Source organism: Aegilops tauschii, chromosome 7 (assembly GCF_002575655.3).
Source record: "Aegilops tauschii subsp. strangulata cultivar AL8/78 chromosome 7, Aet v6.0, whole genome shotgun sequence".
Taxonomy (NCBI): domain Eukaryota; kingdom Viridiplantae; phylum Streptophyta; class Magnoliopsida; order Poales; family Poaceae; genus Aegilops; species Aegilops tauschii.
This window is the reverse complement of record NC_053041.3, coordinates 25,949,408-25,974,830: the sequence shown is the minus strand read 5'-3', so window position 1 is coordinate 25,974,830 and position 25,423 is coordinate 25,949,408. Positions and strand designations below refer to the sequence as shown.

At 45.5% G+C, this 25,423-nt stretch overlaps 1 protein-coding gene and 1 long non-coding RNA gene across 3 annotated transcripts; one reads left to right on the top strand and one right to left on the bottom strand.

Annotated features, from left to right (window-relative positions):
• Positions 1–11,475: 11,475 nt before the first annotated feature.
• Positions 11,476–16,689, bottom strand: LOC123494737 (uncharacterized). Of its 2 annotated transcripts, XR_012188661.1 has the most exons (6): positions 16,517–16,689; positions 15,981–16,145; positions 15,159–15,267; positions 13,268–13,661; positions 12,584–12,771; positions 11,476–11,929 (listed from the first exon to the last, which is right to left on the bottom strand). It is a non-coding gene; the product is annotated as an uncharacterized lncRNA (long non-coding RNA). The 2 variants fall into 2 exon arrangements; XR_012188659.1 differs by having other exon boundaries at positions 11,476–12,771.
• A 7,120-nt stretch (positions 16,690–23,809) lies between these two features.
• Positions 23,810–24,772, top strand: LOC109766353 (uncharacterized). Its single transcript, XM_020325122.3, has one exon. It carries the CDS (start codon positions 23,927–23,929, stop codon positions 24,563–24,565), a length of 639 nt encoding a protein of 212 aa, XP_020180711.1. The 5' UTR covers positions 23,810–23,926; the 3' UTR covers positions 24,566–24,772.
• The last annotated feature ends 651 nt before the right edge of the window (positions 24,773–25,423 follow it).

The window sequence follows — 25,423 nt, the reverse complement described above, 5'->3', positions numbered from 1 at the left end:
CTGGATTTCTGCATGCACTCCTTACATAATCTCACTATGTTTTATTCCTATGCATGACAGTTATTGTAAACAATGGAACTGAACATGTAGAGCAAAAGAGACGAGCCTTGCGTGGCAATAAAATTTCATGCAGACGTCGCTCCATGGTAGGCGCAAAGGCAACCCCCCCTCCACGCATTTCGGATTGTAATCGAGAGGAAGATATCTGTTCTGAGGGGGATTCAGAAGGAGAAGACAACTCCTATTTACCCCCTGAGGTCTTCGCTCTAACTTGGCATGCTGATGTTGGTTATATCATGCATATGGTGTCTTGCATTGCTTACTTTATACAAAAAATATGTCATCTGCTTAGTTTAGACATCCTTTGTGCGAATGCCATCTTTTTAGTTTATTCATCGTTTATGTGAATTATGCAACGCTATCTTGTTTAGCCAGGCATCATATATGTGAATTTTGCAATGCCATCCTGCTTAGCCAGTCATCTTATATGTAAATTATATCAGGCCATCCTTTTTTTTCGTTACATATTACATTTGTCAACAATGTTAGTACATTCAACTGCTCTTCGTGTGCATCAGCCATTTGAAACGGTGATGGAAAATTCTAGAGTGAAAACAAGGTCTTCAGAGCAGACTATGCTATCTGACGAATCGCATATCTCGCTAGTTACGGATAGGTCCTTAGAGGAGGATTCAGAGACAGATGACCAGTCCTATTCCCCCCCCCCCCCGAGGTGTATGCTCTAACTTGGCAGGGTTATGTTGCTCATATCGTGCGTATGGTGTCTCGCATTGCTATGTCATTTGATTAGTTTAGACATGCTTTGTGTGAATGCCACCTGTTCAGTGTCTAATTACCATATATGTGAATTATGCATTGCCATCTTGTTGCAAGACATTATATATGTGAATTATACAATGCTATCTTGTTGCAAAGGCATTATATATGTGAATTATGCAATGCCATGCTGTTTAGCCAATCATCATATATGTGAATTATATCATGCTATCATTTTTTGTATTACGTGTTCCATTTGTCGACAATGTTTGTATATTCAACTACTCTTCCTGTGCATCAGCCATTTGAAGCGGTGATGGAAGTATCTGGAGTGAAAACAAGGTATTCAGAGCAGACAATGCTACCTGCTGAAGCAGACATCTTGCTGGTTACAGAGAGCTCCTCAGAGGAGGATTCAGAGACTGATGACCAGTCCTATTTCCCCCCTGAGGTCTATGCTCAAACTTGGCAGGGTTATATTACCCATGTCATGCATGTTGTCTTGCATTGCTTAGTTTTTACATCATATATGGATTGCCATCTGCTTACTTGCTTACTATATAAATCATATATTTGAATTATATCATGCCATCATGTTTATATAGTACATACACATCATCTATCTGAATTATGGCATCGCAACCCATTTAATAAAGACATCATATAGTTATATAATCTCATCGTGTTTAGTGTTTACAGTCATCATATTTTGAATTATGGCATTCTATCCGTGAATGTATGTGAATTATGGCATGCCAACCTATTTAATAAACACATTATATAGTTATGTCATGTCATCCTGTTTACATAGTCTCATATTTTGAACTATGTCTTTCCATCTTTTTTAGTTAGCCATCATAATGTGAAATTGTGTCATGCTATCCTGTTTAGTTAGCTATCATATATGTGAAATTGTGTCATGCTATCCTGTTTGGTTAGACAACATAAATATGAATTATTTCATGTCCTCTTTTATTCCCCACTATCCATTGCACGTGTCTACCATACAATGTCTATACTTTCAATTACTTTTCTTGTTTATCAGCCATTTAAATTGGAGAGCGTGATGGCAGTATCTAAGGGAGTAACAACACAATCTTTAGAAAAGATAGTGTTACCAGTTGATGCAGATAGAACCACGGTTGTACTTGCCCAAGGACCAGATCCACCACACATAACCCAGACTCTCGCAGATTGTACCCCTACCCAGTTGGACAGAGAACCAGCTACACCCCTTCTAACCCCAACCCCGGCAGATAGTAACCCAGTTCCAGTTAACACAGCACCGTCTCCACCACAGAGCACCCAAACACGAGCAGTTAGTAAGGGAGCTGCAGTGCCCAAAGCACGAGGACAACCACTCCGAATCCCAACTCAACGCTTAAAGGAGAAGAAGATTTTGTTCTCAGGTCAGGTTCTGTAGCTATGGCTCATACTCCTTTGCTCTTGCATTACTATATTTACTCATACCAACTATTTTCAAATTTGAAGGATGGAATTGAAACTCCAATGGCGCAACAGGTATGTTTTAAACCTGTTTCTTTAACTGGTTTGCCATTGTAACCTGCTCTATGTTGATTTCAGTTTCAGTTGAATAAACAGTTATGTTCTCATGTCATGCAAATTACAAGTGTTGTTATTGCTCTATAGTTACCCACACTTATATTCTGTCTATTCTGCTTTGTCTTGAACAAATATTATTTGAACTGTGTCTCTATCTTGATTTGGCAACAAAAACTAGAATGATATAGACCATAAAGTGACCATGGTACATAGATATATGTTTGTTTCATGCTGTTATCCTGTCCACTTTACTACTGAACTCATTTACCAAAATGAGTTTCATATACAACATGGTAAACATGTGATGTGTCTGCTTGTTTCTCTTCTAGAATGCTAACAAAATATTGGAGAACAGTACCGCGTTATCCAATGGTAAAGGAAGTAATGCAGATAAGGTTCAAGATAGTGGGACATCCATGTTGGTCTCCAAGAAAGCTGATAAAAACTATCTTGATGACAGTGAGGGAACCCAAAAGTCCTGTCTTGATGTAGTGTTCGAGTTACTGGCCACTACTGCTGGCAGAAGCTCTTCGAACTCGCTGCCTGAATCAGTTTGTCTTCTTGAGTATCAACTTCAAGTTGAAAGACATCGATCAGATGTGCTGCGACAGGAAGCTGAAGGACTGAGGAAGTCCCTGCAGAATTCAGATGCATATTTTCTGGTGCAACAGCAAGCGCTGGAGGATTTAAGCGTCAAACAAGAGAAAGTTAATAAGCTTGCTAAGCATCTTGCCAGCATTATGGGTACCCAGGATATTGTTTCTTGAGATCTTCTGAAGTGGTTTCAGTTCTGGATTTGTTTTGCTGCGGCGTTTATTTGCGCTGGTCGCCAACTTTGACAACCGGTGTATATGATATGCTGCTTTGTTCCCTATATTTGCACTGGTGGCGAACTTTGATGCCCAGTGGATGTAATATGTGTAATAGCCGTGATAGCCTAGCGTTAGTTGCTTGCTTATTTATTTCCTTGTTGTCTTGTTTATTTGTTTGCTTGTAGTAATTGCAGTTCTTTTTCCGTGGTTAGCTAGTGGCTGTAATAACCTATTTTTTAAAACTAGGCCACAATAACCATGGGCTAATATTTACTGTAGTGACACTGGGCCTCCTACTGGCCGTAGAAACAGTGGGCCTTCTACGGGCCATAGAAACAATGGGCCTTCTACGGGCCATAGAAACAATGGGCCTTCTACGGGCCGTATCATCAATGGGCCTTATACGGGTCGTACGATCGATTGGCCAAACATGGGCCAAACAGACCGCATTATGGCCGTAAACGTGCTATAGTTGGAATCGTCCGTTCATGGGCCGACCATAATGGGCCATCGTTAATAGGCCGTATTTGATGACGCTATGAAAACGGCCCAACATATTAACGGACCACAAACGGGCCGACTGTAACCACGGGCTGAATTTGGCCCACAAGTAGAAAATGACAGTACCGGGCCGTAAGTAAACGAATGCTGGAAATGAGCCCAAGAATAAATGGGCTCTAACAAGGCCGAAAGATAACATGGGATGGAAACGGCCCAACGGAATAACGGGCTGTTAATGGGTATAAAGTGATACAATGTTCATTACGGGCCAGTTTCACCACGGGCCGTTAATGGGTGTAAAGTGATACACTGTTCATTATGGGCCAGTTTCACCACGGGCCGTTAATGGGTGTAAAGTGATACACTGTTCATTATGGGCCAGTTTCACCACGGCCGTTAATAGGCCAAGAGTTACATAGGGCCTCATATGGGCCGAAAGACGTCATGGGCTATACATGGGCCAGAAGTGAAAACGGGCTGGAATCATATTGGATGGCCCAGATGACGCTACTGGGCCTAATTCGGAAAGGCGTAACGGGCCTTGGATTAGCGGGCTGTAAACGGGCTATATGCGAACAGGCCGTTAACAGGCTTTCCATGGGCCAGCCCGCCACCTTTTGACCAAGTCAAATGGGCCGACCTTTTCACAGGAATGGGCCTCTGTTGGGCCGTGCCACGTGTCGACGTATCGTAGGCGCCTTTTGTCCAATGAGTGGATGACATCTGTTCCAACGATGAGCCGACACGTGTTTCCTCCAGCCAATGATGATTTTACACGTGGAAAATCCCCATTGGTCGGGGCTGTTAACGGGTTATCGGATCCAAAACCCGACCCGATAGCTTAACGGTGTTCCGTTACTGTGGATGCCACGTGTCGGTCACCCTTGACGAAAGCACTTCTATGACGTGCGATTTATCGTCATGGAAGTGGACACTTCTGTGATGATAATTTTGGTAATGTCATGGAACACTTCTACGACATCACAGGTATGACTATCTTGATTCTGTCATAAATTTGTCATGGATGTACATGCATGACAAAAAACGCGACCTACTGTGACAAACACGTATCATCACGGAAGTGTATTTTTTTGTAGTGCAGTGGCACTGACTCTTGGATACAAACCATTGAAATGTACTTTGAGGCTGCTAGAACACCACTTGAACAAAAAACTGAAATTGCTGTCACTTACTTAATAGGTGCTGCAATAGAATGGTGGAGAGGCACTGGCATGACTGCAAATACAGTTCCTTGGAACAGGTTCTACAGATATGTAGGGGGTAGGTTTTCTGAGTCCTCGGTATGTGACAATGTGAGAGCCTTCCACAAATTGTCTCAAACGAGCACTGTCAATGATTATGTTCTCAAGTTTGAACAAGCTATGAACCTGATGAGGAGAGACAACCCAGTGCTGCCCAATGACTATTATAAGACCAGTTTCATCTCTGGTCTTAATGACAGTATCCAATACTATGTACAATTCCATGAACCACAAGATCTGCAGAAAGCCATCTGGTTAGCCAGAAGAATGGAGCAAGCTCAACCTCCTAAAAGACAATTCACACAAGTTGTGCAACCACCAGCTAGGAGAATTGTTCAGTTTGACCCAGGGAAACTTGTTGGTCATAATAATATTGCTAACATCATTCAACAGGCAAGATTAAAAGGGATTTGCTATAAGTGCAAGGAACCCTGGTTCCCTGGACACAAGAAGGTCTGCAAATTGGCCAACCAAGCACAAGTCCAAGCTCTACAAGAAGATTGCCCTAATGATGCTGAGTTAGTTTATTACACTGCTAGCTCAGTGGAACCTGAAGACACTGATACTGAGGAGCAGGACAAAGCAGGAGATCCAGCATTGAGGATCTCTATGCATGCACTGATGGGCATGAAAACTGAAATGTACTCTTTTACTGTCACTATGATATTTGGCAATTTTCTAGCCACAACATTGATAGACAGTGGCAGCACTGCAACATTTGTTGCACCTCACATTGCAAACCAGCTTCAATGCAAATTGTGCCCCACCAAAAAGAGAAAAGTAGTAGTAGCTAATGGGGGCACTTTATGGACTGAATTTATGGCCAAGCAATGCTCCTATAACATCTAGAGAACTCCATTTACTTCTGATTTCAGAGTTTTGGAATTACAGACTTATGATGTGATATTAGGGGCTGATTGGATGAAACCACATTACCCCGTCGAGCTTGATTTTGATGAAATGCATGTGCAAATCACTAGACCTGGGGGGACAGAAAATCATTTTCAAAGATGAGAGCTTACCTGGTGTGGTAATTCCATAAATGGACCCAGCAGAACCAAAGGAAGAGGAGCCTGTCTGTGGGGCAGTTCTGCAACTCAATTTTGTGACAGTAGCACCTCCTTCCACTGCTCCTGTCCACCCACAAGTGCAGCTACTGCTGAACAAATATAAGGGAATTTTCTCCAAGCCCACTGCTCTCCCTCCTGCCAGAGCCATTGACCATGCTATTCCCCTCCTCCCTGGTGCTAAGATTGTAAATCAAAGGCCTTACATATTGCCACACCACCAGAAAGATGCAATGGAACAAATTATACAAGGCATGGTTAAGGATAAGGTGATCAGAGACAGTGTTAGCCCTTATTCCTCTCCTGCTCTTTTAGTAAAGAAAAAAGATATGACATGGAGGCTCTGTAATGATTTCAGAAAGCTTAATGAGCAAACCATCAAGAACAAATAACCCATTCCAGTATCGAGGACTTGTTAGATGAATTACATGGGGCCACTGTTTTCACAAAATTGGACCTTAAAAGCGGGTATCACCAGATCAGAATGCAGGAGGCAGATATTGAAAAGACTGCATTTAGTACCCACTGCGGACATTATGAATATTTGGTAATGCCCTTTGGCCTCACTAATGCTCCTGCTACATTTCAAAAACTCATGAACACCATCTTAAAGAAGTACTTGAGAAGATTTGTGCTGGTTTTCTTTGGCGATATCCTGGTGTTTAGCAGAACTTTAAAGGAACATCTAGAGCACTTGCAGGAAATCTTTGAAACCCTTCAGGCAAATCAGCTTTATGTAAATGTCAGCAAGTGCATATTTGCCCAGCCTCAAGTGGAATACCTGGGCCATGTCATTAGGGCTGATGGTGTTGCTACTGATCCCATACAAATTGAAGCGGTAATTAAGTGGCCAACACCCGATAATGTCACTAAACTCAGGAGTTTCCTAGGCCTCACTGGATATTACGGAAGATTCATCCAAAATTATGGCCTGATCTGTAAACCACTTTTTCAATCCCTCAAGAAGGACAACTTCTATTGGGGCACAGAACAACATGAAGCTTTCAATATACTCAAGCACAGAATGACTGAAGCTCCTGTTCTAGCATTGCCTGATTTTTCCAAACCATTCATTTTGGAAACGGATGCATGCAATTATAGAATTGGTGTTGTACTTATGCAAGAGGGCAGACCTATATCCTTTTTCAGTAAATGCATTGGACCAAGAGCTGCTGCTAGTTCCACATATGACAAAGAAGCTCTGGCTATTATTGAAGCTTTAAAGCATTGGAAGCACTACTTTGCTGCATCTTCCTTGATCATTAGGACTGACCAACAAAGCTTGAAATACATTCAAGAGCAAAAGCTTACAGAGGGCATTCAGCATAAGCTTTTGATCAAACTCTTGGGCTATGATTTCAAGGTGGAATACAAGCAAGGAAAAAAGAACAGGGTGGCAGATGCCCTCTCAAGGGTGCAATACAATCTCAACTCCATGATAGCTAGCTCTGCTGTACCGGCTTGGATAACTGAAGTAGTGGACAGTTATGCTACTGACCTTAAGTGCAAGGACCTTCTCTCTCAACTAGCTACTACCCCTGATGCACTGCCACATTATACCCTACAACAAGGAGTGCTCAGGTATAAGCAAAGGATAGTGGTGGGCTCTGCCACACCCCTCAGAACAAAGCTGGTCACTGCACTACACAACTCTGAACTTGGGGGCCACTCAGGTCACAGGGCCACTTACCATAGAGTAAAAATGTTGTTCCATTGGCCTGGTATGAAACAGTTCATTGTGGACTTCATAAAGCAATGCCCCACCTGTCAGATCAACAAGCCTGAGCATAACAAGTACCCGGGTCTCCTACAGCCTCTACCAGTACCTGATTTTGCCAGGTGCCACATTTCTATGGATTTCATTGAAGGATTGCCTATGTCTCATAACAAAGACATGATATTGGTAGTGGTTGATAGATTCACTAAATATGCATTCATGGAAAACATCTTTAAACTGCATGGTCTCCCTTCAGTAATTGTCACTGACCGAGATAGAATTTTAACAAGTCAGTTATGGCAGGGCTTGTTCAAAAAGATGGGAGTTAAACTGCACCTCAGTACCTCTTACCACCCACAGTCGGATGGCCAGACCGAACGGGTGAATCAATGCCTTCAAAACTATCTGAGATGTATGGCCTTCTTGCAGCCTAAGAAATGGATGAACTGGTTGCCACTAGCTGAATGGTGGTACAACACTTCTTATCACACATCACTGAAAATAACTCCCTTCCATGCCCTTTACAACAGAGATCCAAATATGCTGGCTGAGGCTGCTCTTTACCCAGAGGCTGCTACTGAAAACTTCCCTGCTGTGTTAACGGTTGAACAGACAGCAGCTCATATCAAAGAAAACCTCATACGAGCTCAGGCCAGAATGAAGCTATTTGTAGATAGAAAAAGATCGGAAAGGACTCTGGAAGTGGGAGACATGGTGTATCTTAAACTACAACCATACAGGCATACAACTCTTAGCATCCACAGGTGCTTAAAATTGCATTCCAAGTACTATGGGCCCTTTCGGGTCTTACAAAAAATTGGAGCAGTCTCTTACAAGTTGGTACTCCCAGAAGACTGCATGTTACATGACACCTTTCATGTCAGTCAATTGAAGAAGCACCTGGGACCCTTGGCTATTCCTTATCCTAAGCTACCACTGCTCAATCCTGATGGAACTATTTTACTGGAACCGGAGCAGCTGCTGGACAGGAAGCTCGTCCTTCGAAGACAAGGAGATATTGACATCCCGGAGCAGCTGCTGGACAGGAAGCTCGTCCCTCGAAGACAAGGAGATATTGACATCCCGGTTGTGCGCTGGCTCATCAAATGGAGCAATCTACCTCCAAAAGAAGCAACGTGGGAAGATGCCCCCTTCATACAGGAGGTCTTCCCCAGTTTCAAACCCTGAGGTCAGATTTGTTCTTGTTGGGGGGGAGTTGTCACGACCCTAGTGCTAACTCTGAAGATGATGGGGCGAAATAACACTTTCAAAGCTTAAATGAACAAGGGAGCACGCGACGCTCTGGTGGCCACCCATCTTCGATCCAAGGACGGATAATTAGCCGTACCGCTTCGTGAAGTTATGACTGCAGCGATGCCGTTGATCTTCAATCGGGCGGCTCCTGAGAACGGCCAAGTCGCTGTTCAACTTTCTGGCAACAATTACAGTGATCCACTGCGTGTCGTTTTTCTCTACTTTCTTACCAACTTGCAAGGCTATAAATCCCTCTCGAGAGAGTCTTTGTGGGCATCGAATCATCACTAGGGTTTCCCCCTTCTGCCGCCAGTGTTCCTGGTAGGCTAGTTCATCTTGTAACTCGCTTGTAAGCTCGAATCCTTCCTCTGAAAGTGCTAAGAAAAGCTAGTTTGAGCCCAGTTCTCTGAATTTAGTCTGGCAGAACACCTTGGGTCTGACAGGTTGTTGGCCCTGAGGACGACCCTGAAGACCACGACGTTGCCTGGAGGCGGCAGCGACGGGATGTAGTCGACAGACACGTGGCCGCCGGCGAGCTTCAGCTGGAGCTTCTCGTGGTGGAGCATCACCACCACCGCCCGAACGATCACTGCCACGGCCACCAGGGTGACCACGCACGCCACCGTGCACCGCGCCGCGTATAGCCACCGGAACCTCCTCCACCAGCTCGGCGTCTTGCTCCCCTGCTCGGCCATCGGATCTGGATGGTTTCTTTTTTTATCTGGGAAACGTACTGGCTAATGAGCTAGAGATGTACCACAGCGTGTTCATGGATGATAGAGAGATCCATATCTGGTATCTATTTATACTAGAAACTTAGAAGTAGAATACACTACCAGCAAGTTCCTCGCGGCACCTCCAACACCATCCCCTAAATCGGACTCACTATGTGACCGTGCACGCTTCGGCGGACACAAATACGGGAGCCGGCAATCCAATGTAGTACCCTAAACTTGTGCATGCATTTTAAACCAAAATTGAATCAAACGGACAAATTTCATGGAGAATAAATAAAATTCCTGCAAACAGGATAAAATTTTGATATATTTACATAAACTGGAAGATATTTCGTCCTTTGAACTAAAATTCAAAAACCTAATAAAAACTACGCGAGTTACTGGACGGTAACATCGTATGCATGGCCGCCCTCGCCGGCTGGACTGCCAACGTCGTCCGCTCCGTCGTCTAGTCCTTGCAATGGCGGAAGGGTGCGTAGGGGCGCGGTAGCCCTGATTGTTTGTGGCATGGCGCTCGCGGTGCAGTTGCTCGACCTCCTCGGCTGTCGCTAGCGGGGCCTCGTCCCATTGCCTTTGCCGACAACGAAGGCGGCGGCGTGCTGCGACTTGGCCATGCCGATCTTCACCAGTTGGTCGCTGACGTGGCACAGGCACCGCCCGGCGGTCCTAGACCGGTCGAGGGCCCAGGCCTCTTTCAGATCGGTGTCACTGCGGACCTAGTCCGGCGCGACATCGGACTTGGTGAACATGTAACTATCATGCCTGTTGCGCCGCTCTTCCTCCCACGCCGTCTTCACGGGTGTCGTCAGGGTGATGCGCAGCGACGTGTTTCAAGAAAAATTCTTCTTCTTATGTTTTACTTCATCTATATATCTTTTTTGGATCGTTCTGCTTCTCTCTCTTCGGTTTGCATACACTACACTCTAAATATGTCTATATATATCCGTATGTAGTCTTTATTGAAATATCTAAAAATACTTATATTTAAGAATGGAGGGAGTAAAATTCAATGTGTACAATGCGCCCGGGCTGCTCTTTTCACCTTGGAACAAATAATCATGTCGTGTACGTAGCTGTTTTCTTTTTAAAGAAGAGAAGATGCCGTGATGTTGTTGTTCCCCGCAAGCATGGTCACGACTCTATATATCTACAGTAGCTACGTAGGTGGATCCACTTGTCCTACACCGATTGAATGCGATGCAGAATCGATTGCATGTAGTGTCATGTGGAACCAGCACCAGCAGAACTGATTGAGCATGCAATGCAAGTGCGGTCACGTCGACCCGCAACGAGTGTTGGCTAGGTGCAGTGCAGCAGCGCGACCTGCCCATGCCCATCGAGTCTTTTGCGGTGTCATTTAGCTACTAGCTCTGTTGAAGGAAGGAAAGGATGGCCAAGGTACAGTGGCTTGCCATGCAATGCAGGCCGGGTATGAAGGCCATCAAGGAAGCCATCTCCCCTTGCACGCCTGCACGTCCTCTGGTTAAAGTACTCTGCCTCTGTGAATCTGTATGGTTGCCTTCGTTTTACTGCGAAATCAATTTGCTACTCTGCCACCAACCAAAGGGAGCTCCCTCCTGAACAGGGACATTTGGTCTATGGGTGTATACTAGATCGGCAACGCGCCTTGGCGCGAGGGTGCCGGTCCAACCGACATGGGCAAACAGCGGAAGATCAAATCGCATGATGCATTAGTAGGAAGGCAAGTTTAGCACATGTAATAGAACAACCGATTTTGTGGTTCATGGAAAAAAACAAACATTTCAGGAGCGTAACATCATCGAGTTCAACAAAGTCATGAGATTATAAAAACTAACCGGCCGCAGAAGTAAGGCAACATCAAGTTCAATGCAGCCATGATATTACAAAAGCTAATTAGTTGAAATTAAGTTCAGTAGTACAAGTAGGAATATTAGAGAGCAAAATCCAACACAGTGGCAGTGGATGCGCTAAAACTACGAAGCCATAGTTAGGCGTACTGATAGATAGCTCTGGTTCAACTACCGCCATGAGTGCCATTCCATATGAATCTGGTGTGAATAGTTCGTAATATAGATGACCACATGATTGTTTTGTATAGAAAATACACTTGTGATTTCCTTCTAAAGCGTATGGACAGGACAGTGAGCAATAATTTCCCCTTACAATCTTGAAGGCGAAGATCCTTATGAGTATATGTTATTCTTTTATTCCTGCCGCCTTGACAAAGTCTGCCCAATTGGTACTGTGGCCCTCTTCTCTGTAGGAAAATATTCCAGAGCAGACATGGAAATGAGCTCAGGATGGAAAATAATTAGTGTATTTTATGGGTGACATTGGCAAACATAACTTCATCTCTTAATCACGAAATACAAAAACTTTGTTGATCTGGTTATAAAACACGATTTATCAAGAAAAGTATGCCTAGCTTTCAATTTGAGACCTCTTGAGAAAATATATTGGCGGCATTAGTATGAGAATTCCACATCTTTAGGAATTGCAATGACGGTGATGCCTACAGCACATGAACTAAATCATAGTGCTAGAATAGGATCAGTGTATTTCTGTTAATAAGGAGACTAATTTCTGTTAAATGTGATAAATACTTGTTAATAAATAACAGTCCTCATACTCGAAAAGAATTCTAATGTCTTCCACTAAAATTATCACTAAGAAGGCTAGGTTGAGATACAAATTTTGAAGAAGTACACGATATAAAAGAAATACAAAACATGATATGAAGCATTAATTTCTGATATCGGTGGAAGACACTAATTTAGAAGATACGAGCTAAAACACATTCACTTCTCGTTGATATAATATGCTAAGGCATAACATCTAAAACTATTATGAGGGAAAAAATATTTAACGGCTCCAAAAATGAATAACAAAGAGAGCATTACTTTCCACATACCACAAAAGAAGAGCATTACTTTGCCAGACCACATAAACACACATCCTGTGATATGGTTTGGTTACCTAATCATCACCGGATGCCTGGAAAAAGATTCCTGACCGTGACACCTTTTGGAGCCTTTTCATATTATGACAACTCTTGTAGGGGACTAACAACCAACCGGAAGATAAAACCAACATAACCACCTGCAGACAACACGTACATAAACATGGATAACTGGGACCATATTGGTGATTGAGAGGAAGTGTACATAAATAGAAGACATATTTTATCACTAAGTTGCATTAAACTGTTTAGCAAAACAAAAATACATTTTGGGGCATATCCATATCGAACTCGACAGGGACAGAAGTAGTATTCCAAGTGTAGAAATATGGGGCACAGGATATCTTTTTGGTGCTCGGCTGAAAAGTGCATTGAGACCAGCCAGAAAAGGGGAAAGCAAAGCAAGGGGTGGAATAAGCAGTACAGCAATGAAAGCTCCATCAGATATCCAGTAGTACTGTACAAACATAAGCAAGGTACTGGTAAAATCACCCAAAAGTATAGAATACAAATAAGCAACTACAATGTTTCTGAAATGCCGAAGCAAGGTCACAGTTAAGATAAATAGGTAACAATCATTGTCATGTACATCATCAACACTTATGTGCTTGTAGAAAGGGTCCAATGGTTGCTTACCACATAACCAATAGGCCTGCAATTTTGCAAGAGCAACGACATTAGGAATAAATAATCTGTTTTGCTGTCCAGTGACTTCATTGTTTCTTCGTTCATGACCCCAGCAGTCACTCCACCTGTCAATCACTCCATAGCTTGCGCAATGCTGATCATGAATTGCCTGCTTGGAATCCAACAGTGGAACTACAAAATTCTTCCTGTAGAATTAGAAACACAATGGTCATTTAGAAGCATAGAAATGTTGTTGTAAGACATGCTATTCTAGTCGGCATTTATTTTCATACCTTGAGCACTCACCCAATTCTGGGGCATGGACATGATGGTGATGAGTCGTGTAGAAGTTTCCGATCACTGTCACAATACTACCTAGCTTGTAATAACCAGAAGCAGAGGCCTGTATTTCGAAAAAATAGTGGTTAATGGATGGACATATTACGGTGCTAGCAGACACCATATATATTTTTTCAGTTTGACATAAAAGCACATTTCCAGTTCACCATGAAGCAAATTAAGGTATGCCCTGCTGCCACGCAACGATATTTCTTGTGCTTTCTCACGAAGCCATTGCCTTATTATAAGTGTTTTTTCTTTTCTTTTTTCTCAAATCCCTACAAAAGAACAGATAACCGAGGATATCCTATAAAACTTAAAATGGGACCATATATATTCCGTAATCAAGACTTCTGGAAAGATGCTAGGTATGTATTAGTTTGGTTTGGTTTCATCTCAAAGATTCAGCGCAACAGACCCTGTTGTTACCTCATGAATAAGCTGAATATTTCTGCTGCTAGCGAGTAACAGCCTAACATGTCATGTATTTTGTCTATCTAATTTACCGCAGAGCGGCGACTGCTTTGATGTGCACTACATCCTCGATGTCCACCGTGTGTTGTGCCTCTGGTGCGCCCACCAACGTGGTAGCTGTGTCCACTGCCGCTAGCTCTGCTTACTCCGTATCCTACGTCAACCGCCTTGCTATCTTCCGCTCGGGCACTGCTAAACATCGTATTTTGGTGGCTGAGAACATGCCTCTTTCGCCTTGTCAGCCTCCATGCCCTTAAGTGCTGCGCTGGCAGCACCATATGTTCATCTCCCTCCAAGGGCAGAAATGAACATGGCAGCATCATAATTAATTAATATTAATAAGATGGATTAATGTTAAGAATATGAATGGGGAAGTAGCTCCAATGATAACTGAAACTCCAGCTCATTCATATATCCCTCTAAACCTTCGTAACTGAAACAAAATCTGTCTAAAATCGGTAACTACATGAATGGTTCACGGAGCTTGTATCCCTATAATAAGGATATAAAACATCTTAGCGCAATACTCTCTCAAAAATAGAATAACTTAGTTCAATAAAGCAAACATCTTATTTCTGAAACCTGCGAAGTTATAAAGAGAGTTGAAAAGATTACTAATTTGAATATGAGCTCTACAATTTAGAGGGAGAAGAAAATGGAAAAGAAAGAATGAGACATGAATGCTCCTATGAACACAGGTTATATATATATATATATATATATATATATATATATATATATATATATATATATATATATATGTGTGAAAATCAATAATCTCTATTTTAGAAACACCACTCCTAACTGGAGCATAAAACATGACAGTAGAAGCATGAGCCTCCAATGCTTCTGAATTTTCTTTTAAACTCTACTACTAAGCTTTTTAGTCTACTGTGATCATCACTTTGATCGATATACACACATCGACTTCTTAAATAATAGAACTGGACAACTGCCATGCCATCCAACATCACCATGACAATTAAGGTGCAGCTCTACATTTTTTGTTGACAGAAATACAAAAGGAATGAAACATAAAAGGCCGTATGGCCACAATAAAGCATACCAGAGGAATAACTTTGCATACCTAGTCCATATGGTAATGATAGATCCACACATTGATTCTTCATCGCCGCTTGGTCGCTGTACAATCTGTGGACACCGCTCGCCAGCTTCTACTCAAATCCTCTAACGCCCTGCAACCAAATATGTTAACTCTCCAACTGTCAGAGTCGCTGCCTCCTCCACTAAAATGAGTAGTGTTGTTGTGAAAAAAAAGTATTAATTTCAAAAGGGAGAATATAGTGAAATCAAAGCTTCTCTGAATTGTGATGTCAATAATCTGTTGTGGGAGACAGTCTATAAATATCACACCAAAGATAGTCTGTGATGAAGTTTCTCTTAAATGTTATTTTTCATGGAAGTGAACATATAATTCCTAGGATAGAGAGATATGATGAGATTCTCGAAGACCACAGTGATAGAAGCACCAAACCCGCCACTAAATATGCCAGTTCAGCATGCAAAACAAACCGAATGATAACCTCGGAAGGACAAAAAAACAGGGCAATAAACTTGGGATAGAAAAAACAGGTCAACAAACTTGGAAGGAGACCTATCATGATGCAGGCATAAATATCTCTCAGTAGTGAAGTCTTGTTGCTATTTTATACGATAACAACACATAACCTATCAGATTTCCTTATCGGTAAATGTCTGTTTTTATAGTCAATTTTGAACTCAGCTTGATCAGAACAGATATTGCATTTGTTACTCCTTTTGTAACAGCTTATTTGGTGGCAGAAATTAAAAGTAATCCTGGCAGAGCCTCTACACCATCTTAGTCACCCAAGAAACTGCATATATCTAAAAGTACATAAAAGTAACCATATGTAGAATACATGTTTACCTTCTCCAAAGTCTGACCTTAACTTTTACTGATTGTCACTTTCCTGTAGTGTGAAGGGCCATTTAGAAACAGAAGAATTGAGCATTATCCATGGTAATTGGCACACATACACACGTTGTTCTTCGTTATTTCTTGTCGCAATCTCTGCATTGTAAACCGGTTCACCTAAACATTAGAAATACATCCCCTGGAAAGTCAATATCAAGCGTTAAGATTCTAAAATGCAAACACAAACAGTATCAGTAGATGCATATTGTCATAAATACCATCCTGACCCAAAAGTTATAAAGCACAAAATTGTCAGCTCTATTTGTCATAATCCATAGCATAGATTAATATGAAGAAAAAATGGAAGAAAATATGCAACAATCTGAATAGCTGAGTGAGCATTTGACAATTGAAGAATATAAGATATGGCAGGGATCTCCATCTTGTCAACTCCATGGAGAAGAGCAGGCGTCATCAGCACACACAAAAGAAGAAGGAGCCTCTGAAAACTGAAACGAGCATGGGGATGGGGGTGCTGCCTTGCTTACCCGCGCTAGGAGCCGTCGAGGCGGAGGTACACGACCTCGTCGTTGGCCAAGCTCGGCTGCACCACGCCGGAGCAGACGAACGCGGCCATGGCGAGCGCTCTTCCGTCGAGCTCGACCATGTGAGGGGCGCCGTCGTCGCTGTGGTGCTCGTCCTCGTCCATGGAGGGTGGCTGCTGCTCTGGATCGAACAAACAAGTGAGGGGTCAGGACAGAATGAAGAAGAAAAGAGCAGAGGAGAGGATCTGAATCGAGGTAAGGGGAGGGGATGTTAGCGCAGCTGTGGCTGGTGGGTGACGCGATGGGGATGCTGGTCGTGCTCCTCCTGCTCGTCAGGGGCTCCGTAGGCGCGTCAAAGCCGCCGCCGCCGCCATGCAGCCGGTCGTGCGCAACGCTCAACTACGACTTGGAGCCTCCTTCCTCGTCCTATTCCCCCTGATTCGGTCAATTTCTTTGTGATCTGAGCATGCTCTGACCATGGATGGGATGGGATGGGTGGCAGCGGTGGGGATCCGGTACGGCAAGTTCTGCGGCGTGGGGTGGAGCGGGTGCGAGGGGGAGGACCCCTGCGACGACCTCGACGCCTGCTGACGCCGGCTGGTCGGGGATGGCCGGTAGCGCGAGGGGAGGCGGGGAAGAGAGGAGTTTGGAAGGAGAGGGGGCGGTGGCGCTCTCCCTCGCGTGATCAGGAAGAGGGGAGGAAGCCGATTGGGGAGAAACCCTATGGGTGTTGCAGTTTTATACAACACGGTGAAATTATAAAAATGCCCTCGGCGGGGCACGGGAATTATGCGCGGTGGCACGAGAAATTTACCCTGAGACGGTAACTATTCATTGTAGCAGTAGCTTCATGTCGATCCAACGGCCCAGCTCCTCCCACCGCTCGATCCGACGCCCGGAAACGCATCAAGCGACTCGATCCGACGGCCGACAGTGGCTAAGCTCTGAGAGACCTCATGTTCTCCCAACTTACCTATTTCTAGATACATCCAATATGAAAAAAATAGCAATGAAATAAAAAAATAAAAAAATCTGAAATATGTTTGAAACAAAGTTGTCCTGTCATTATATTTGTAAAAATATTCCAGAAAAAAAACCCGGTGACTTTTTTAAAAATACAATTTTTTTGGCCAAAGTATAATAGCAAATAAATTATTTTTGGCCAAAATAGTATGATTAGTGACCGATAATAGCAAATATATTTTTTGTCTTAAGTACTGAGAAGACAACTTGCCTCTCGCAAAGTGACCTGATCGACTGCATTGCACTGTGGTAGTATCACCAGCTGCACGTCAATAATATACACTTTGCCAAGTGGCCTTGAGCGGCTGCTTCACAGCACCTAGTTCCAACTTAGAGAGAGAGAGAGGGAGAGAGAGAGAGCGCGCCGAAACACAACTCATCTACTACAGGGGGAATCTCTAACACCAACCCACAAACCGTCCGTAATTGTCTGGACCATAAAATCCGGACAAGTTTTGCCATCCAACACGGGCATGTATAGGTCCGGTCGACGGTCTGGATGTGCTTTTTCCTACAAACTGGATAAAAACTAGAGGGAGGGGAGGGGCTTTTGCGGTATCCGGGCCGCTGCCATGTCCAGTCCTCACTACCCTTGGCCCACTGCCCTCCCATCTGGTTACATCACGCTCTGCCGCCGATCTTCAGGTGCCATCGAGTTCGACCTGCCGCAGCCCATCGAGGTGGCGCAGCGTATGGCGCACGAGGCGACCGCGGTGGCCCAGCTGGAGCCGCCGGAGGACCTGCCGATGCGGTACGTGCGCGCGCTCTACGAGGGTCGCGGCGTGTCCGGCGCGGAGATGGAGCTGAGCGGGGTCTTGTCCACCCACAAGGCGATGGCCACCACCAGCGTCCTCACCACGTACTACTGCTGGCCGGTGACCATCGCCGTCAGCCCGGGCGACTCCCCATCCGACGTGCCCTGCTTCGACATGCTGGACGCGCCGGCCCATGTGTGATCAATCAAGCGGGCGGGCAAGGCTATAGATCGACCTAGCTAGCTTGGTACCTACCTATCTGTAAACTGTAGTATTGTAGTAGGCTCGATGATCCATGCATGGTTGATGCCTGCCATGACGAGTTAAAGTGTAGTATTGTAGTAGCCTGGAAGAGAAGCTTATGTTGCAACAGTATTACGGGAGGTCTAATCCTCTGAATATCCAACAGAAGGACGCTAGCGGGAAATCGTTGGGAAGCTTGGCTCCACTTAGTGCGAAATTTGATGGACGTCGAGCTCACTCAACAACCCGACCGGTTGAACTGGAAACTAACAAAGAATGGAGAGTTTTCGATTAAATTCATGTATTTGGATGTTATCAACTCTAGTGTTATTCCTCGCTCAAAACATGTGTGGAAAGTCAAAGTGCCTCTAAAAATCAAAGTGTTTATGTGGTTTGTACATAAACAAGTTATTCTAACTAAGGATAATCTGGTAAAACGCAATTGGACAGGATATACAAGATGTAGTTTCTGTGATAAGGATGAAACCATCAAACACCTCTTTCTCGAATGTCCCTTGGCAAAAAATTTGTGACGGACGGTGCACTTAGTGTTTAATATTACTCCTCCGAATACCATCAACACGTTATCTGGGACGTGGTTAGATGGTTAGACCACGAAACTACGAGACATATCCGTGTTGTAGTATGTGCTTTATTATGGGCTATATGGAACTGCAGAAACGATTTGGTTTTTAACAGAACAACAAATATTCATTTCTTGCAGGTCATCTTCCGGGCAGTACACTCATCCGTATGTAGTCGCTACTCACTTCGACGAAGGCCAGGGAGCGTTTGGTTACTGGATCTGTCCGATGGGAGATGGTAGCTCGGGATATCTTCAACCGGTTTGGATGGTGGTCATGTAATATGAAAGGTTTTTACATTCCTATCTTATATTTTTGCCTGCCGGTTGTGGCTTTTCCTGTCATGATGCTTGTGCTCTTTGTGAGCTTTTCTGCTTTTCAGACCTGAAGACTTTTGTGGAACTTTTTGCTTATTATTAATAATATGGTTGTATGCATCGATCTGATGCAGAGGCCGGGGCCTGCCCCTTTTCGAAAAAAAACTGCAGTGCAGCAGCGTGAGTACGAATATATATTTACCTGCCTGCCGAGGCTCTCGATGTGACATTTACTACTCTTCGTTGCAGCGAACACCAACTATTGGTGTAATAAGTTGCAATCGGGTCTAATCTAATCTTTAGCATTGTTGGTGTCTAACCTAACCACCGGAGCACGGCGATCACCGGAGACAACAAAGAAACGAGAGGGAGGCAACACGCAAGATTTTCAGGTGCACGAACACCTCTGCCGCACGAATGGCTCCTGTGTATTTCTGGCGAGCTCGAACTCTGCCACTGCCATTACAAAGACCGACACATGGGTTTTGTACCAAGGCACACGATGGACACGCTCTCCACGCCCCTGCCTGCTCGCGCCCACGACCTAGCTCGCTCTGGCCGCGTCCTCCGCGCGCGCCCGCAACGCACGCGACGCACCAAGCCCTCTCGATCACCACGCTGCCCTGGACCTGGTCTCTAACAGACACACACACACACACACGCACCCCGTGCACCACACGGGCACCTCTAATTCTCATTATGTGCATCTGTCGTGCTCATTGTTGCGCCCTGACCGGTCTACTTAATTTCAGCGCCACTTTCCCTGGTTTCTTTGTCGAAGCTAGCTTGATCCTGTAATTTTTTGAAATCCTGTCGGCCGGATCAGAAGAACCAAAAGAATTGCCACAGAAAATCGTCATATAATCGATTTGGGGATACAGCAATACAACATACATATATACTACTACTAATCTAGATCGACATATCGCTAGCTAGAGGTAGGCGAGCGGCGGCGGCGAAGTCAGGCAACGCATACAACCCTTGCAGCGGCGGCGGTGGCGGCGAAGAAGTCGACGGGCTGGCAGGAGACCTGGACGTCGTACTGGCGGGAGTAGGCCAGCCCGACCTTGAACCGGACCTGGGCGAGCACCAGCACGGTCATCGGAGGCGCGCGCCCGCAGCACCCCAGGTCCTTGCAGTCGAAGAGGACCGACGCGCGGAGGCTGCGCGAGGTCGCCGGCGGCTGCTGGAGCGGCATGGCCTGGTGGACGTCCGTCTTCAGCCACCCGGCCGCCGCGTGGCTCGCGCTGTAGAGCTGCAGCCTGGCCGTGACGGAGCTGTACTCCACCCCGGCGCGGCGGCTCGGGTTGGCGGCCTCGAGGGTGAAGTTCAGGGCCACCAACGACGCTCCCTCCACCCCCTGGCTGCTGGAGGCGCCGGTGACGGAGAAGGCGATGCGCGCGGGGCTGAGGATCACGGTGGTCGCCACGGCCACGGCGCTCACGGCGAGGGTCACGGTGGTGGCCGCCAGGATGTACTTCCTCGGCCCCCACACGGGGCCTGCACTCTTGAACTGCCCACTGCCGCTCGTCGCCATGGCCGGCGATAATGCTCTCCTGCCTCTTTTTGAGAGAGGGCTTGCTACCGCACTCTGCCTCGTCGCCATGGTCCAGTTGCCTGCCGCCGTATATATCTGCGTGACATCATTTTGTTTCTGCGGTCCGACTTTTCCACACTCGACTGAAAATTCAAAGCGCACGGCCCAGTGGTACAACACAAATACACACGTTGCAAGCTTTGAAACTGTGAAGAGAGAGAAACAGAGTGATCCAAAAAAGATACTCCCTCCGTCCCATAATATTATGAGACGGAGGTTGTATATAGAATTATAGATGAAGAAACAACACACAAGAAGAAGATTTCTTTCTTGAAAACACAAAAGGTTAATCAATTAAATCACCTGCACACTTTGGAAATGTCAAATGAGCGTGGTGGTGTATATCAGGGTACTGGATACAAACATAAATAGATTCTACCTTTAGGCACCAATATACATAGAAATTAATAAAAAAATATGTGAACTTTCAATAATATAGCCACACAAAAATATCGAAAGATCTATGCTCCACAAATAATAAATGTATAGAGAATAACGAACATATAGGAGAAACAGGGGATCAAAGTGCACAAATGGGAACTAGCCGGAAATCGAGTATCAGCTAACGAGCACATATGCTTCCTAATAAACAGTAATCCAAGAAAATAGTAAAAAAATCTGAATTTTTTAGTGGTATACTTTGACAAATGTATTGTGTGCTTGCAAAATTTTTGTATGAAATAACATTGGTGTAATTCGTGGCAAAAGGAAATCTATGCTCCAAAAATGCTATTTTTTAAAAGCATTTTGGAGTGTTGATTATTTTTTTCCACGACTTCCAGGAATGTCATTTCATGATAAAATTGGACAAACATACAAAACAGTTGTCACAGTTTGCCACACAAAAATTTAGCAATTTCTCGATTTTTTTTTCATTTTTTCGATTTTACTGTTCACCGCGAGCTCAGCAGAAGAGGACTTTCGAAACTAGCCTCTCTTCCGATTTACTTATTGTGGTTCATGGTAAGAACCGTGTAAGGTATTTTCAGTATCGTCCCCTAAATTGCCTGCAAACGTCCGGACTGAGGTGTCTAAAAGTTTTTGCTATCCAACACAGTGCCGCAAATGTTTATGGACGTGTCCGCACGTCCAAATTCCCCCAAATCGAGCCCTAACTTGGGTAGGTTTGTGGGCATCCGGACTTCCATCAGGTACATGTCTGTCCGTCTGCTCGGCCCCACCCAAAGTCTTTGCAGTGCATTCATGCCGGTCAGTCGGCCGAAGTGGACATGACTGGACAATGCCTGTCAAAGTGACCTGAACGACCTAAGGGCGGCGCTACTTCAATGAGGACACGCAGACCAAGAAGCCTACTCCAGCCGCTGCGTGTATCGATGCGGCATTCTGCATGCCCCGGCTATTTAAGCAGGGGGTCGACGTCGACAACAGCACGTCTCATCTCCTCTCTACACCCACCCGCCTCGCTCCTCTCCTCTCCGCTCACCACCATCATTGCTCCTCTCCTCTCCTCTTCGCTCACCACCATCATTGCTCCTCTCCTCTCATCCACGAGCGGTTAGTTTTCAGCGATGGGGGTGGATTCAGATCTTCCGAGGGATCATGTCACTGCCGGCCATATTCTCCGGGCCCTTCCTCCTCCAACACCACGATGGACAAGCAAGAGATCATGCTCTCCTCTAGGGATGTGGAGGAGCAGCCGCAACCACTGCTCCTCGTAGAGGCCGCCGTGATGGATGAGGAATACCAGGCGGACACGAAGCTGTTGCTAGAGCAATCGGTCTTCGACCATGGTCTAGCCCCTCCGTTGTCGCCTCGCCATCGCGTGAAGCAGGACCCCCCCCCCCACCACCCCGGTGCAACCGTGGCATCCAAATCGATGCCACGTCAAGGAGGAGGCCGCATTCCCTGCCACACAGCACTTTCGGCTGGTTAGACCAGCCCGCTTAACCGCCATGCCGTAATATGTGTGGTGAGGCCATGACAGAGGAGGAGATCCCTAGCCCTCACATGTGTGCGCGCCTCCTTCATTTCTTGGGAGCGAAGGAAACACGTCACCACACATCACCTTGACGACGCCCATGAGGGTGGCGCGGGAGGAAGAGCGGTGGGAGCGGCGCAACGGGCAGATTAGTGTCATGTTCACCAAATCCGATGTCGTGCCGGACTAGGTCCGCAGTGACACCGATCTGAAGGAGGCTTGGGCCCTCGACCGGTCTAGCACCACGGTCGGTGTCGGTGCCACGTCAGCGACCAACTGGTGAAGATCGGCATGGCCAAATCGCAACACGCCGCCGCCTTGGTCATCGACAAAGGCAATGGGACGAGGCCGTGCGTGCGATGGCCGAGGAGGCCGAGCGACTGCACCGCGAGCGCCAGGTCACAAACAATCAGAGCTACCGCGCCCCCTACGCACCCTTCCGCCACTGCAAGGACTAGACTACAGAGCAGACGACGTCGGCAGTCTAGCCGGCCAGGGCGGCCATGCATATGATGTTGTCGTTCGGTGCCTCGCATAGTTTTTGTTAGGTTTTTGAATTTTAGTTCAACGGATGAAATATCGCCCGCTTTATGTAAATAGATCGAACATTTATCCTGTTTGCAAGAATCTTTTTATTCTCCATGAAATTTGTCCATTTGATTCAATTTTGGTTAAAAGTGTATGCGGGCATCTAGGATACTGCGTTGAATGGTCGGCTTCAGTATCCGTGTCTGCGGAAGCGTTCACGGACGGGTAGTAAGTCCGATTTAGGGGACAGTGTTGGAGATGCCCGAAGGAACTTGTTGGTAGCGTATTCTATTTCTAAGTTTCTATAAATAGATACCGGAAGTGGATCTCTCTCTATCATCCATGAACACGCTGTAGGTACATATCTAGCTCATTTGCCAGTACGTTTCCCCAACCCCCAAAAGAAAAGAAAAAACATCCAGCTCGGATGGCCGAGCAGGGGAGCAAGATGCCGAGCTGGTGGAGGAGGTTCCGGTGGCTATACGCGGCGCGGTGCATGGTGGCGTGCGTGGTCACCCTGGTGGCCGTGGCAGTGATCGTTCGGGCGGTGGTGGTGATGCTCCGCCCCGAGAAGCTCCAGCTGAAGCTCGCCGGCGGCCGCGTGGCTGTCGACTACATCCCGTCGCTGCCGCCACCGCGCAACGTCGTGGTCTTTACGGTCGTCCTCAGGGCCAACAACCCCGGTGGGCGCGCCACCATTGTTTACGCCAACGTCACCGTCCGGCTCACGGACGCGGCGGCGGCACCTGCTGCAAGGATCACCGAGTTCGATCTGCCGCAGCCCATCGACGTGGCGCAGCGTATGGCGCACGAGGCGAGCGCGGTGGCCCGGCTGGAGCCGCCGGAGGACCTGCCGATGCGGTACGTTCGCGCGCTCTACGAGGGGCGCGGCGTGTCCGGCGCGGAGATGGAGCTGAGCGGGGTCCTGTCCACCCACACGGCGATGGCCACCACCAGCGTCATCACCACGTACTACTGCTGGCCGGTGACCATCGCCGTCGGCCCGAGCGACGACGCCGCCGACGTGCCCTGCTTCGACAAGCTGGACGCGCCGGCCCATGTGTGATCAATCAAGCGGGCGGGCAAGGCTACAGATCGACCTAGCTAGCTTGGTACCCAATGCCATGTAGACTGTAGTAGGCTCGATGATCCGTTCATGGTTGATGCCTGCCACGCCGAGTTATTTGCGTTGAATTAACTCTAGCTGCAGTGCAGCAGTGTGAGTATGAATATATACATTTACCTGCCTGCCGAGTCTCTCGTTGTGACATTTACTACTCTTTGTTGCAGTGAACACCAACTATTGGTATAATAAGTTGCAATCGGGTCTAATCTAATGTTTAGCATGACTGATGGGATTCATGACTCATGGGTCCCACGAATGATAAAACACATTTAAATATTGGCAAAATAATTGTTCACCAAAAATTAGGAATTTTCCCGTGGATACATTTTTAAGCAGCACTACACCAATTTTGTTTTGATGAATGATTGATGTTTACTAAAAAAGATTGTGTGGCTGGCAGACAAAGGCTGAATAAACACAAAAATTAAACAAAACTAATGGCATGTCCAAAATCACACTTTTTTTCTGGATGCTTGGTAAGGTTTATCTAACATACTTTTGACAAAATACAAATATTACTTAAACATGTGCCAATTTTTTTTGACGTGTTGTAATAAATTTATAGATGGATTTGACCTCAGATAATGTAGAACAATTATGTAGGCATTGGCATTTCATGTATAATAGGCTATTAAACCATGATAACAGTGATCGTAATAATTCATATTCTTTTCACAAATATATATTTCCAATATTTATTTTAGTGCAACATGAGTTTTTTTTTAATAAATCAATCGCCGGTTTCAAGTAAAGATGGATGGTTTATTAACAATAAGTTTGTTATCTAATATATCAGTA